Source organism: Amborella trichopoda, chromosome 5 (genome assembly GCF_054954075.1).
Source record: "Amborella trichopoda isolate Santa Cruz 75 chromosome 5, AtrichopodaSantaCruz75HAP2 v2.0, whole genome shotgun sequence".
Classification (NCBI taxonomy): Eukaryota; Viridiplantae; Streptophyta; class Magnoliopsida; order Amborellales; family Amborellaceae; genus Amborella; species Amborella trichopoda.
In genome coordinates, this window is record NC_142340.1 from 3900435 (window position 1) to 3915854 (window position 15420).

At 33.7% G+C, this 15420-nt stretch overlaps 1 protein-coding gene across 13 annotated transcripts in view; it reads left to right on the top strand.

The window, feature by feature from the left end:
• Positions 1-11175: 11175 nt before the first annotated feature.
• Positions 11176-15420, top strand: part of LOC18443413 (putative RNA-dependent RNA polymerase 5) — a 49998-nt gene continuing 45753 nt past the window's right edge. For 6 of the 13 annotated variants that reach the window (XR_016055665.1, XR_016055664.1, XR_016055666.1 and 3 more), the window contains exons 1-2: positions 11176-11387; positions 11495-11765. Coding sequence is in view for 3 of the 13 variants with exons in the window: in XM_011628502.3 (XP_011626804.1) it covers positions 11519-11765 (247 nt within the window). In the remaining 10 variants the exon portion in view is untranslated. Of the gene's footprint in view, positions 11388-11494; positions 11766-12213; positions 12393-15420 lie in introns of those variants that run through there. The other 7 variants (XM_088866976.1, XM_088866978.1, XM_088866977.1 and 4 more) reach the window with 5 other exon arrangements.

Consider the following 15420-nt stretch of genomic DNA (forward strand, 5'->3'; position numbering starts at 1 on the left):
CACGCTTTGGAGTTTTTGATAGGCCGAGGCCTTGCAAGACACAATCCTTTCTTATGCCCTCAAGCAGGAGGGTGTTACACTATCATTGGAGGATCCAATGCGTAGTGCCCATGACAATTTAGGGGGCGTGACCCTCCTTATTATTTACAATCACCTCTCGACTCCACTCTTATCATATGGGTCGAGGTACAATATGCTCTACTACCAATAATGGACCCATTGCGTAGCAGTCAGATATCAGTATTCATATAACATAAACATATAGTCTACTACAAATGGATAGCCAATTGCATAGCAGTCAAATATCAGTATTCATATAACCGAAACAGAGAGTCTACTACCAGTGGAGGACCCATTGTGTAACAGTCAGATATCAGTATTCATATACATAAACAAATAGTCTACTACCAATGGATGACTTATTGCATAACAGTCGGATATTACATATATCAATTGCACTATGTATAAGCATGCATAACATTTATTCATTCATACTTTACTATTTTCAAGAGATCACGAACATCCAACATTCGTAGGATCATAAGCATGCCATTTCAGTGTCTTATCACCTTGTAAAGGATTTAAGATATGTTCAAAAGAAACAGTGATGCATGACATGAGCATAACTTTTATTCAACTTAAATTCATTGTTATTCTTATCAATCATGGGCATATGCAGAATGAGGCATAGCACCCAAATTATGAGGGGAATTTAACTAAATTCTGATTCCAATTTGCCAACTGAGCATTACTTAATTAATTAATGGTTCAGCATATCGTTCTAAATCTTGCTGATTTTGCCCATAGTAACATATGTTCACAATTCAAACCATAGCTTGCAACATAGCAGGAATTTCAAAACAATTTTGACATGCAACTTTTAATAGACATTCAAAGCTTTCAAATGGTTGTGGTTTCGGGGAATTTGGACTCCATTTGGTCAGCCAAAATTCATGGCAATAGAGATCAAAATTCTAAGTTTCTGTGAGATCTGTTAATAGTGTCATACTGAAGCATTTTTTAGCATAGCTCCTCATTTACACGGAATTTGGGCAAGATTAAAACATGAAAATCATAGAAGGCTCATGCATCTATCAAATGGCTATATTTTTTGGTCATTTGGACCTCAATAAGTTAGGCAAAATTTTAATACAATAGAAGCAATACTCCTGTAAATTATCACAGTCTGCTAACAGTGGCATATGAGCACAAAATAAAACACATATTCCAAACTATCAATAATCTCAAATGGACATAAACATTAAACTCCAAATAGACTCATAAACCTTTCAAATTGTCGTGATTTGAGGTCAATTAGATATCATTTTATCAGTCAAAATCTTTTTTCAAAAGCATGTAAGTTCCTTGGAAAATCACAGTACACTCATGTCACATTCCAAATACCACTCAATAGCTTCAAACCCATACAAGATAACAACATGAAACTTTTTTTATCTTAGGCTAGACTCATACAAGCATCATTCCACAAAATTTCAGGATTCGCAAGAGTGATAACAGTACCCAACTTATCATGCAAATAAGACCTCATTACTGGAAAAAAAACACTACATACATGCTTAACATCATACTTTGTTAATGGAAATTCACGCTTAAATATCATACTTTCAATTTCATGCTCTTACAACTTGATACAAAGGGGTAATAATCCACTTACACAACCAACAATGGTGCCCTCTAATCTTTCTTCTACAATCATTCAACTCCAACAATGGCTACTCTAAGGAGAGGGAATGAACTTCCCCAAAACTTGTCTTAGAGAGAGAGAGAGATGTGGAGGAGTGAAAAGTGAAGGATGTGAGGGAGAGGGAAGGGCTTGACTATCCCCTCAAGTGGCAGGTGGCAGCCCAAGCTGACGGGTGGCTGTCAATTCCCATGCAGTTGGACAAGTGGCAAATACTTAATCATGCATAGCAGTGTCGCCGCCAGCGTTACGCACACAGTGATGCCCCTTGTTCACTCGTGGCGTTGCGTTCTCGCTGCTGCGCGCACACTGTTGTGCTCTCTTCTGCCATAGCGCGCTCATTATCGCTGCGTGCTCTTAAGTTTGGGTCCTTACAGTCACCCTCCATCACCATTGAACCCATCAATGGGACCGTAATGATCATCACATCACCATGCAGTAACCGTAGTCAAATATGTTAGAGCATATCTTCGGGTAACATGGTTTGCCTTAAATGCATTTCTTAGCTATAGTACCAGTTCTTGTATATATGCATTTTGATTTTGGTTTGGTTTATGTTCAATATGACTTTTCATTATAAAAAAAAATATGTTAAATCAGCAAGAAAATTGTCATTTATTTGCAGTATAAATGGAATTCAAAACGTTATGTAATGACACCCACCATCCTGACCATCAATGCATTGAGTCCATTCCTATAAAGGGTTGGGTTTGCATGCTAAGGGCTGGCATATTAGTATTCTCACTAAAATCATCTTAAGAGATAGATTTTGGATCCGAAATTTTATAGGTTAATCGATAGTATGATGATCATAAAATTGAAAAGAAAATACGATCTTTAACTTTAAAATACACTATTCTAGACTTTTATTTTAGATTGTTCATTTTCATTCTTTGCATATCACCTAGTTTCGTTATTTATTTTAGGAAAACTTTATATGTTCCCCCTACAACATGGAAGTTCTATCCTCCCCCTTATCCAACCATCCATTTTTTAATGGAGGGCTAAGATTGCCCCAATCACAATGTCACGTCTAAACATTGTTTTATTTTTAATTTTTTCTGTTAATTGTTTTGACACTAAATTTTGGATGTCCATTCCTCTATTAAACTCACACTAACAAAAATATAAAAAAAATATTTTCAAAAAAATAAAATGACCAAAATGCCCTTGAAAGTTTCAAGGGGTATTTTGGTCATTATTTTTATCAAAAAATTATTGTTAATATTTTTTATAGGTGCGCCCCAATGAGAAGATGACATGTACCAAATTTCACATTCAGAAAAATTGTATTAAAAAAAACTAAAGATAAAATACTTTGAGAAGGAATAGAGTATAGAACTTCCATGTTATAGGAGTCTCATTTCTTGTTCTTCAAAATCATGAGTATAAAGTAGAAAGGTTTCCATTAGGAGACATCCACATAAAATATAAAAAGGAGAAGGTTGTGGTTTGTATAAGGCTGAGGCTCTAAACAATCAACGTAAGGCACACCCAAATAGTATTGAAAAATATTGTTTCAATACTTAAAACCTTTATGATGACCTGAAAATTTATTTTTATCTCTAATTGTAAAATTTAAAGCTTAAAAAATAGTATAGATCTAATAAATCTATTAACAATTAAAAGTCTTGAAAATTGACTATCCATATTATATATTACAAGATGTACTATTTCCAAGACTTAAAATTAAATTTTTTCTCATGTCCATGCATCTCGAGGTTGACATGGTTAAATTGGACGTTTTTCAACATTGAAAAAAATTCTTCTAGTGAATTTTTTATGTGCCCCTTAATTTGTTTGTTTAAGACCTTACCCTTATATAAACTTTTCCACAAAAAAATAATAGGGTGGGCCAATGATTTAAAATCGTCGAGTCAAACCGGACACACATGCGCCACGCACACCACTCCCACATGTGCCACGCGTGCGACACGCGCATGCACGTGTGCATGTGCATTGATGCCCTAGTGTTTTCACACGTGCATTAATCTTCTAATTACATAGTTATTTATATAGCATATTTGAATACTCATCATTCGATGTGGGATAATTCCTAAACGTCATTAAATGAAAACATAATATAAATATATGCTATTAATAGGCAATTTTAAACTTATATGTTAAGGAGGGATGATGGTTATCACCAATGGTTTAAAAAGCGAATCGGTGACCCGGATCGGGCACCCAAAAAACCGATCCGGATCGGCGAATCGGCGATCCGGATCGGGAATCGGGTGAATCGGTCAGAATAAAGCTTCAAAAAAATCCGAAAAAATTATTAAAATTCATTATAAATATTGTTTTTGAGGAATTCAATAAGAAATGAGGGTACTCCATTAAGAACTTTCATGTTTTTGCATGAATATGCGAATATTGATATGTTCTTTCCCTGCATGAACTACTATTCAGCATTTAATTTATATCACACAAAAGGATAAACATAAAATTATCATGGAATAAGTATATCAACATACATGGACTACAATAAAACATAAAATTAGTAACATACGATCTAAAAATAAAATGATAGAAGACGTTGTTGTTCTTCTTGGTCACGCTGGTGCCATTGATTGAATTCGTTTGACAATTCATTGATTCGATCTAAAAACGAATCATCGATATTAGCAGGCGTCTGACTATTCCTAAATCCCTAAGTGTTAGTGTTTTGTTGTGTTTCCATACTGTGTGCAGCACACGGGGTCCATACTAGATGCTTCCCTCTTATCCATCAACTTGCTGCCCACAAAAACCCATGCATGTGCATTGTCTTTAATAAACTGGACTATATGCTTATCTCCCACCTCCTCCACTATCTGATCATATAGTCGTACGTAGAAGTTTGCATCCTTCTGCATCCCTGATACGTCTTTGCTAGACAAAAAAGCTGTACCTTTTGGGGAATAGGCTAAGAAGTTTAAAAACTCCTTTTTGCCAACTTTATTCAACCAACTATCACTCATGAGAGTAATGCTTGTCTTTGGCCAACTATGTTTGTATTCTTCAATCCATTTTTTAACTTCCTCCACCTCTTCATCTAATATTGTCCCACTGAGCTCATATGCCGTCGGGAGTTTTACCCCGGGCTCGACTCTCTGGATTGCACTGACCATAGGTGGAAAATATGGGTTATTGGCTGCATCAAAGGGAATTCTTTTATCTTAGAACCATTTACCAACATATCTCCCCAACATGTTTTTTGTACCTTTAACCATGCCTTTTAGGGTCATCTGTTGTGACTTAGGCTTTGAGAGAAATGGGTCTTTACGACCATGACCTGCAATACTGGCACTCTTAGGTAACCTAGAAACAATTTCTTCAACATCTGATTCTCCTTGATATATATTGCCACCAACCCTTCCATACATATTTGAGCTGGGCCCGCCATACATGCTCGACCTGGGCCCGCCATGCATATCTGAGCTAGCCCACCATGCATGTCTAAGCTAGACCCACCGGGCATTCTAAACCCACGTTCCTTCTGATATTGTTCATGTAAACTCAATCTTGTGGCCATGTCCAGCTCATTATTATATTGCTCTTCTAGGTCATTATTATATTGCTCTTCTATATCATTCCTGCTTGATGGCGTATATAAACTAGCTATCTCCTCATTCATCCTATGTTGGCAATTTTTTTACCTTTGTTAGCATTAAGAATTGTCGCCGTCTGTTTTTTTACATTGCTAGGGACACTAGTGCATGCAGAAACTTCTCCCTTAACCCCTGCTAAGTGTTGCTTGAACCTATGTACCCCACTACTTATCACTCTTTGACAGTAATTACAAATTATTTTGTCTTTTTTGTTGGGATCAAGTCTGACCTCATGTTGCCATGCAGGGTCTTTTGCAGATCTTGACATGATTCAATTGTTTTAAGATGTAAAAAGTATAAAATTAACCTGACAGTTCAACAAGAAAAATAATCACCATGTGTAGTGATAATATGTTGGGGTAGTTCATGTAGTCATATTTGTTGTTATTTGTTATTGCAAAATACCTCTATTGACAATAATATATTCGTACATATCAATTACAAACATTCAGGATAATATAATACAAAATGCAATCTCCAAACATGGCTACAACTCAATTATCAAGAACATACATTTTTTGCATTAAAAAATTAATAATAAAAACAATTCTTCACAGAGCCAACTAACATCAGTCATTCCAACTAAAAAATGCATTAACAACAGATAAAAAAAATACAGTTTTGCATTAAAAATATAATAACATGCATTTTTTTGCATAAATAATCTACCAACATACATTTTTTTCAACAAAAACTTTAACAATAAAAATTTAAAATATGGTTTAATACCTCATGATAATTAAAACCTTGTCACGATTTTCACATCTTTTCGGAAAATCATCATTTTTCAAAAAATTCGATCATGGAAAAAAAAAAAAAAGTACAGCAAACTCAAACAATAAAAATTAAAAATTAAAAATTGGGTTTAATACATCATGATAATCAAAACCTTATCACGATTTTCACATCTTCATCTTTTCGGAAAATTATCATTTTTCAAAAATTTCGATCATGGATAAAAAGAAATAAAAAAAAAAAGTACAGCAAATTTTCAAAAAATTCGATCATGGATTAAAAAAAAAATTAACAAATTTTCAAAAAATTCGATCATGGATTAAAAAAAAAAATCACAAATTTTCAAAAAATTCGATCATGGATTATAAAAAAAAATCACAAATTTTCAAAAAATTCAATCATTGATTACAAAAATTCGATCATGGATTACAAAAAATCGATCATGGATTACAAAAAATTTGATCATAGATTACATAAAATTTGATCATGGATTACAAAAACAAAAAAAAACAAAAACAAACAAAAAATTTGATCGTGGATTACAAAAAAAGAAAAAACAATTCGATCATGGATTACAAAAAATTCAATAATGGATTACAAAAAACTCTATCATGGGTTACAAAAAAAACAAAAAACAAAAAATTCGATCATGGATTACAAAAAAAAAAAACAAACATTTCAATCATGGATTTCAAAAAAAAAAACAAACATTTCGATCATGGATTACAAAACATTCGATCATGGATTACAAAAAATTCTATCATGGGTTACAAAAACAAAAAAAAAACAAAAAATTCGATCATGGATTACAAGAAAAAAAAACAAACATTTCGATCATGGATTACAAAAAATTCAATCATGGATTATAAAAAATTCTATCATGGGTTACAAAAAAAAAAAAAAAACAAAAAATTCGATCATGGATTACAAAAAAAAATAAAAAAAATTCGATCATGGATTACAAAAAAATCGATCGAAATATTACAAAAAATTCGATCATGGATTACAAAAAAAAAAAAAATCTGTTCTTCACAGAGCCATCTTACATAAGCCATTTTAACTAAAAAATCCACCTCTAAGCGAATAAATTACATCTAATTGAGTACATTTTCTGATAAACAACAATATAAGGAATCAAAACCCTAAATTTTGAACACATTATTTCTAATATATCATGAACAAAAAATCAAAAGGCGGAAAAAGAAAAAAAAACAACAGAAATTTGGTTCCACAGACATCTCTGTGTTCATCTAAAAATTCATGCTGTAATTGACCAAATTATATAAAATTGAATATGTTAAATCATAATAGACACAATAAAAATTAAAAACCCTACAAATTGAACTCATTATCTTCAAAATATGCAGTGAAATTAATCATATGGTGGAAAAAAAAAAAAACCCAAACTTCTTACCTGGTTTTGTGAACCGGAGTCTTTAATCTCCAAAAAACTCTATTTTTCTCAACGATTATAACAAATTAGTAACAGAAGGTTTTTATTAACAACTTTAAGATCAAAATGCCTACAAATTTTGAAAGATTCATGCCCTATTTGGCATGAAACATAAGGAAAGGCGGAAACCCTAAAAATACAAGTTTCGTGATCCAAAAACACAAAATTTCTCAACCATTTAATTCGTGTAAAAGTTGAATAAAGCTGTTTAAAGCCTGCAAATTAGATCACATGCCAAAAAAAACAAGAAAAATGATAAAAAAATGATAAATTTCGAAGAATCTTGTGAAGAACACTGTGCAGCCTGTGTTCTTCACGGGACTCGCCGATTCCGTGCAGTGAATCGGTGAGTCACTATGCAGAATCATCTGGTTATAGAAAGAACTGGACGATTCCCGATTTTTTTAACGGTTCGAGCTGTCTATAGAGATTCTCGAGTTGAACCGGGCGAGTCCGGTTCGACTCGGCGTTTTTTTAAACACTGGTTATCACTAATGTTATTTGTTTTGACATCTCAAGTTCGAATCCCCTACTGGGCCATATAATAGTTATCTCTTATTGAGCTAATTTTTGTTCCCTTTTGGGTATATAATAAATTAAAGTGTTTTTCCCAAAATTTATACATATTTTATTAATTTTTACATTGATAACCAAATCTTTTATTTTATTTATTAATATTTACAATATAAATCATGTAATGTACTATTTGTCTTACAGTTGTCAATAATACATTTTAAATTAGATAATATTATAAAATAGTTTTAATTTGTTATTATTTATCTAATAAAATAATTATAAAATATAAACTAATAATTAGAATTTCACTATATAATATTATAATTAGTTAGGTTGTAATAATTTTGGATTATAGTTAATTAGGTTGTAATAATTTGGGTTTTTTTAACGGATTAGGGTTTTTCGTCAAAACGAGATTTTAATGGCCATTCTTTGATTGATTTAGTCTATTTTTTATTATAATCCATGTATAATTATATATTTTATCCATGATAATGCTATGATTTTTTTTTTATGTGATGCAAATTTAATACTTAAGTTTATACAGGGAAAGAGCATCTTAATATTCACGAATTGATGAAAAAATTGAAAGTTAATAATGTAGTATCATCATTTCTTATTGGATTCTTAAAAACAACATTTAAAATGAATTTTAATAAATTTTTCAAATTTTTTTGAAGTTTTAATCAGACCGATTCAACCAATTTTCGATCCGAATCACTGATTCACCGATCCAAATAGATTTTTTACGTGTCGATCGGGATCACCGATCCACTTTTTAAATCCTTAGGGTGGGCTCATGCGTTTAGGACGTACGATAACCTTTTCCTTTTCACGAGAAAGTCCCTGGGACCACCGCCTTTTTTAAAAGCCTCTTTTACACTTCTATGTAGGTACCCCTCACTACCGAGTATAATGCTCACCTTTAGGAGTTCGCTAGTATCTGGGGTTTAAAGTTTTCTTCTGTTTGAAGATATATTTCCCTGGTGGCCCTTTGGATGGATTCATTATCATTGATAATTTACAACTTCAATAAAACCAATACCGAAAGACTTGCAAGGAGTTTCACATATAAGTTAATCTTTTTTGGAATATGTTTTTACTTAATTTAAAGTATTTGGCTGAAATTGCATATTTTTTAGCAATAAATACCTAAAAATAACTGAAAATAAAATAATTAAGTATTGTTTTACATGATACACTACTGGCTGACACCTTCAAAAAGCTAACTCCCTATCTATTAAAAAAAAAATGGGTTGGGACTTGTTTCCCCTCGGAATTATCCAAAAAAAAAACAAAACTTTTGGTTATGATACCAAATTTCCAATCGTTGTTATATATGTACCATTAAGGCAAGCTTTTTATTGCCATACAAGCCACATGGATTGGTAATGGGCTGGGAGGCCCGACCCTAAAATGAACTGGTATGGGCGACAAAATGTGGCCTGACGGCCAGGTAAGGCCATGATAAGGCTAACCCGGCACCTCCATTTTCTCCTTATTTTTTATTTTTTCTTCGACTCTATTTGGCCCAACCTTGACAAGGCCAGGGCTGGGCCTAAGGCAAGGCATCTTTGCCCCAATTTGGCCTATTGGGCTAATGGGTATGAGGGCCAAGCTAGGGTCAAGGTTGGCCCAACTTAGGCTCGATTGTTGCCAGCCCAAAAGCTCCTACATAAATAAGTTGTCCTTATTTTAACATAACTTGATTGGTTATCGGCTATTGGACTGCAATACTGCATCTTAAACTTGAATAAGTAAGAGTAATGCGGCTTGGTGATCTCGCAATCCCTCGTAAGATTAGTGGATGGATGGTCCATCCTTTTCAAATACTGGCATTCTTCTTGAGCCTGTAAGGCATGAACTCCACGGGTGCATACTATACATTAACTCCCTCAGGCAAAAGAGTCACTTGAGTATATTTTTTTTTATCTGAAATTTTGGGATATACCCAAGAATCACCAAATAATTATTTTCAATAAAAAATTGGATATTAAGGTCTTCAACAATTTGATATTCCCTCAAAAAATTAGATGGCCATTGTTTGATGTTGGGATGTTAAGTTTTCCAAACACATGTTTGTTTTTTTTTTTTTTTGAAGTTGGCAGTTAAATCGAAAGTGTTACACCCCCAAAATTTGGATCCCTACAATTTTATTCGAGAAGCCAAATGGACAATATGCTCCCATGGGAGGAGGGAGGAGCAAATCGTTTTGCTAAACATTACTATTTTATTATTCACTCAAGTAACTAGAAAAATTTGAAGTGCACTAAATTTTGGGTACAGTTTTGTGTAAGTTGTCGACCTTAAATTATCAAGGTAAGATATACATCTAAATATTGCTTAAAGATGCAGTTTTGGTGTTCAAAACCTATACAATAACTTAAATTTTATTTTCACTATGGGTTTTGAACACCAAAACTGCATGTTTAAGCAATATTTAGATGTATATCTTACCATGATAATTTAAGGTCGATAACTCACACAAACTGTACCCAAAATTTAGTGCACTTCAAATTTTTCTAGTTACTTGAGTGAAGAATAAAATAGTAATACTTAGCAAAACGATTTGCTCCTTAAAAATCCAAAAATCCAAAAATGGTGTAGAGCAAGTGGATATGAAAATATTTAAAATTTCAAAATTTGACGGTTGAGGTAATGTTTTACAATATTTATATTTAGAACTTGAAAGCTTCTTTTTTTTCTTCAGAAAAGTGTTAGGTGAGTCAGCCAACTCACACTATTCTTGTGTAGTCTTCCTACAAAATATATCTCAAAGATGTATCTTCGATTCAAAATTTTAGACTTCGATAATCTTAACCGTGGCAATAATCTAAATTTTATTTTTTTTCAAAAAATAGTAATATTACGTTTTAAATTATTTTCTTCACCGTCCAATTTAACTTTTAGTGGATGTAAAAACATTTTTGGATATCGATCTTAGACGTCGGCTGACTCACCATAACCATGTCCTTTATTTTTGTTTTGTATTGATGCATTTTGTGGTTAAGATAATCAAGGTGTTTCATACAATTTTTTTGAGGTGCATTTTGCTTACATAATATATGGTTCACCCCTTATATTACTACTTTGGAATAGTTTTAAAGGCAAGGAGTGTTTCAGTAATTTTGAACCCTTTTGCCGCTTTTTTTTCCCCGCTATTTTTCGAACTCTCCAAGCTTTTTCTCAGCATCTCTCTCTGACCTGGAGGTCGTACGGAAACATCACATCGATGCCACAGTTGGAAAAGCGCTCGGAAATGGCTTCAAACCCTAACCCTAATCCTAATCCTAGCTTTTACTTTTTGAGTACAATCAGCAGTTCACAAGCTCTTTAGTGTCCGGTGAGGAGAATTGAGCTTGGTTTCAGGGTCAGAGATAATTACTTGGTAAATCTCCTCTGATTATTTGCTTTGAAGTAAAAAACAAAAAGAATTGCTTTGAACGTTTTACCCATGCACTATTTATCTTTGCCTTGAAACCCTAAAATTTGCAGATAAGCCTTTCACGTGTTGCGATCATGGACTACGGGTATCCTCCAGTTCTTCTCCCTCATGCTGTTGAGGCAAAGCTTGGACAAATATGCAGGTATCAGTCAGTGCAACCTGCTTCCATGAGAGCTCGGGAGATGCTGGCCTCCATAGGGGAAAGCAGCGCCATGAATCTTTTGAATTGGATTAGTACTCAGAAGATTCGTGATTTTTCAGCCTTTATCATTTATATGGTTAAGAATATGAATCGACCTCCTGATGTTCTTAGCAGCACAGGTATGTGATTTCCATCAGTTATTTATAGTGGAAAATGATGCACAACATAGACAAGTTTGGGTTTTTCTTAGTATCTTACTTGTGCGATTAAGGGATATATTTTAGGGATGTTTAGAGCTTGTTTTTAGTGGTTTTTCTACCCTAAGTTACTAGGGTTTAAGAAGTTGGAAATTAGGTTTTGGTTGGTCTTTCTTTTAGTTGTTAATTCTGGTACTCTAAGAGGTTGGTTAGTCTTTTATTTTAAGTTAACAATGGTGGTCAACATCATTATCATCAAAGCCTTTTTCAACTATTTGGGGTTGTCTACACGAATTTTGGTATGCCTTTCTACTTTATAAAGGGCCAGGCATCCCGATAAATTTTTTCATTGCTTCCTACCATGTTTATTTGGGCTTATCTTTTTATTTTTTTGAGCTTTTTACTTGAACTAACTCGTATCTCTTAACAGGTGTTGTATTAGGTCTGCGCTGCACATGGGTAGCCCACTTAAGTCTATTTTGTCTCATCGTATTGCCTATTGGAGTCACACCTAAGTTCTCCCAAATGTATTCATTTCGAATTCTATCCCTTATTGACTTGCCACCTATCTATCTCAGCATCCTCATCTCAGCTATACTCAGTCTATGGGTATGTTGTTTCTTGACCGTTCAACATTCTGCCTCATAAAGTAAAGTTGATCTCATAACTGTCCTATAGAACTTTCTCTTCAGCTTCATTGGAATGTGGTGATCACATAAAACTCCAATTTCTCATCTTCATTTCGCCCACGTAGCTCAAACTTTATATGCAACATATTCCTCAATCTCAGTTACCTATATTATCGACCCGTGGTATCGAAAGTGCACTCTTTTTGGTATTTTTTGGCCATCAGTTTTAACTACTTCCTCGTCACTACTCTTATTGTTACTAAACTTTCATTTCATATACTCTGTCTTAGTTCAACTAATTTTAAAACATTTTGATTCTAGCAAGGTTTCAAAAAAAGCTAAGCAGCCGACCTGGCGCCTAATGCTTAGGCGGGCACCCAAAACCTCAGGCACCCTGTCGTAACAATTCTTTAGATGTATATACTTGTGTCAAATTTGTGTCAAATTTGTGTCAAACCTCAGGCACCCTGTGGTAACAATTCTTTAGATGTATATACTTGTGTCAAATTTGTGTCAAATTTGTGTCAAATTTGTAATTTATTGCATTCATATGCATTGTAACATACCTTTTTCAATACAAATATATTGAATGTTAAGAATAAACTTGTTCAAAATTTAAATCACAAAAAATTTAGAAAAAGTTAAAAGTCTAATTGTTTATGTATTAGTAATAGTTTCCAACTCCATGTTCCATAATAACATGGACTCAAACTCTCCAACCTCAAATAGCCCCCTAAAAATAATTTCAATGAGAAAAGAAAAGTTTAGGATGCTTCTTCAAACCACCAAAAATATTATTGATTGTGAGAAATAGGTATTACTAAGAGATTTAAGGCTTATGGAAGTTTTGTGTTAACTTTGGGGGGTAAACTCCATAATCTATTTAACCTTGTTTGGGGTTCAAAATTATCCCTTTTGCCCTTTTTGGCATTTTTAAAAGTTAAAAAAAGGCCCACGACCCTCAGCTAGGTGGGTGGCTTAGGTCTCTTGAGTGCCTAGTCACTGGGCCGACCGTTTTTTAGAAAACTGAATTCTAGAGCATCCTCCAAACTTCTAAGTTTGTGCTAATGCCGCTTCCGGTCTCATTGATCAAAACTATGTTGGCCACGAACAATATACCACAATACCTCATTTTGTATGTGTCTAGTTAAGTTGTCTATAACTGAGGCAAAGAGGTATGGGCTTAACGATGACCCCCAATATAGACCTATTGTCACTAAAAAGTCACTTGTCTCTCCACTAGTTGTTCGCACACTAGATAATGCTCCCTCGTACATATCTCTCACCAAAACGTTGTCATATCTAATGGCTTCTTTTCTTTTCCAACACCTGCTAAATTAAATATTTAGGTACTCTATCATAAGCGTTTTTTAGATCAATAAAGATCATGTGGAGGTATTTTTCCTTCGCCCTAAATTTCTTAATTAGTTGCTTAAGTAGGAAAATAGCCTTAATTATTGATCTCCTTGGCACAAAACCGAATTGATTTTCTGATACACTTGTTTCATGTCTAGTCTTTGGTTAATCACTGTTTCTCACATTTTTATAGTATCGATCATAAGTTTGATCCTCGATAGTTCACACAATTCTATATGTCTCATTTGTTCTTGTAAGTAGATACCATAATACTTTTCCTCCATTCATCTGGCATTTTATTTGTTCTCAACACATTGTTGAATAACTTGGTTAGCCAGTCAATGCCAGTCTCCCTCACGCACTTCCAATTCTCTATAGGGATGCCATCTGGTTTTAAAACCTTTCCTATCTTCATCATATTCAAAGCTTCTTTCACTTTTAATATCTAAATCCTACAAAGGTATTCATGACCTTTGCCCTCATTTCTGTCTATTGTTGTGTTCCTATTGTGTTTGTCATTTAATAATTTTTGAAAATAAACTCTGTACCTTTCATTGACCTCTTCATCCTTCACCAAGACCCTTTTATCCTCATTCTTAATGCATTTAATACGGATTAGATCCCGACAATTATTTTCTCTCATTTTTCCTAGTTTGAAGACATCTTTTTCACAATTTTTTTGTTCCTATTTTATTATGAGAAATGATCCTATAGGACCCTCTCCCACCCATGTGTGTAGGATCCCTAAAAGATCACCATTAAAGTTGGGATGGATCTCTAGAAAAGTCAAGTCCCATACCCATGTGATAACTTTTCTATAGATCTGTGCCAATTTTAATGGTGATCTTTTGGGGTCCTACACACATGGGTGGGGGAGGGTCCTATATGATCATTACTCTTTTATTGTATATGATAGGGGATACAAAGACTAGAGCAAATTTTCAAGCTGAAAAATAGGCAAAATAGACACCTTGAACAAGCCATTAGCTTAAAATCAAGCTAAGTGAATAAGTTACAATCCTTTAAATAACAATTACAACTATTTCTAGCCTTGTAAAACCGCTGCAAATAAACTCAAATACCAACCCCTTATGGGGCAATTACATATAAAACAAGACTAGCTTGTGAATTACACTTTCATAACACAAATTATATAAAATATGTCCCAAAGCTTAAATACAATATGCAACTAATCTAAACAAAAATCTAAGAAGTAAAATCAGCTAAACAGGGAATTAGACAAATTAAAATAGAGAAGCCATGTGTCGAACCCCTTGTGCCGGGGCCACGCAATCGGGCCCTATAAGGACTTAATTTTGTCCTTTCAGATTGTACAAAAGTGGTTTAATCTCCCAAGAGTATCTAATCCAAATGGAAAGCAATTACATACCTTAAAATCACTTCTTAAAATCTCAACACACTGGCATTATCATCCAAAACAGAAATGCAAAACGTTTGAATCCAATCGGATAAAGAACAAGATAGTTATGGCCAAACTACGCACGGTGGTCCCTCGGACCACCAAAACAGTCTTATATGAAAAGATTATGAACCCTCATAGGTAAAAACATGATGAAAAGGTTCTGAAAATTGAGTGACACCGAGACTAAATTATTTGATATATTTGAAGCAAAGTAATCAATGGATACTAT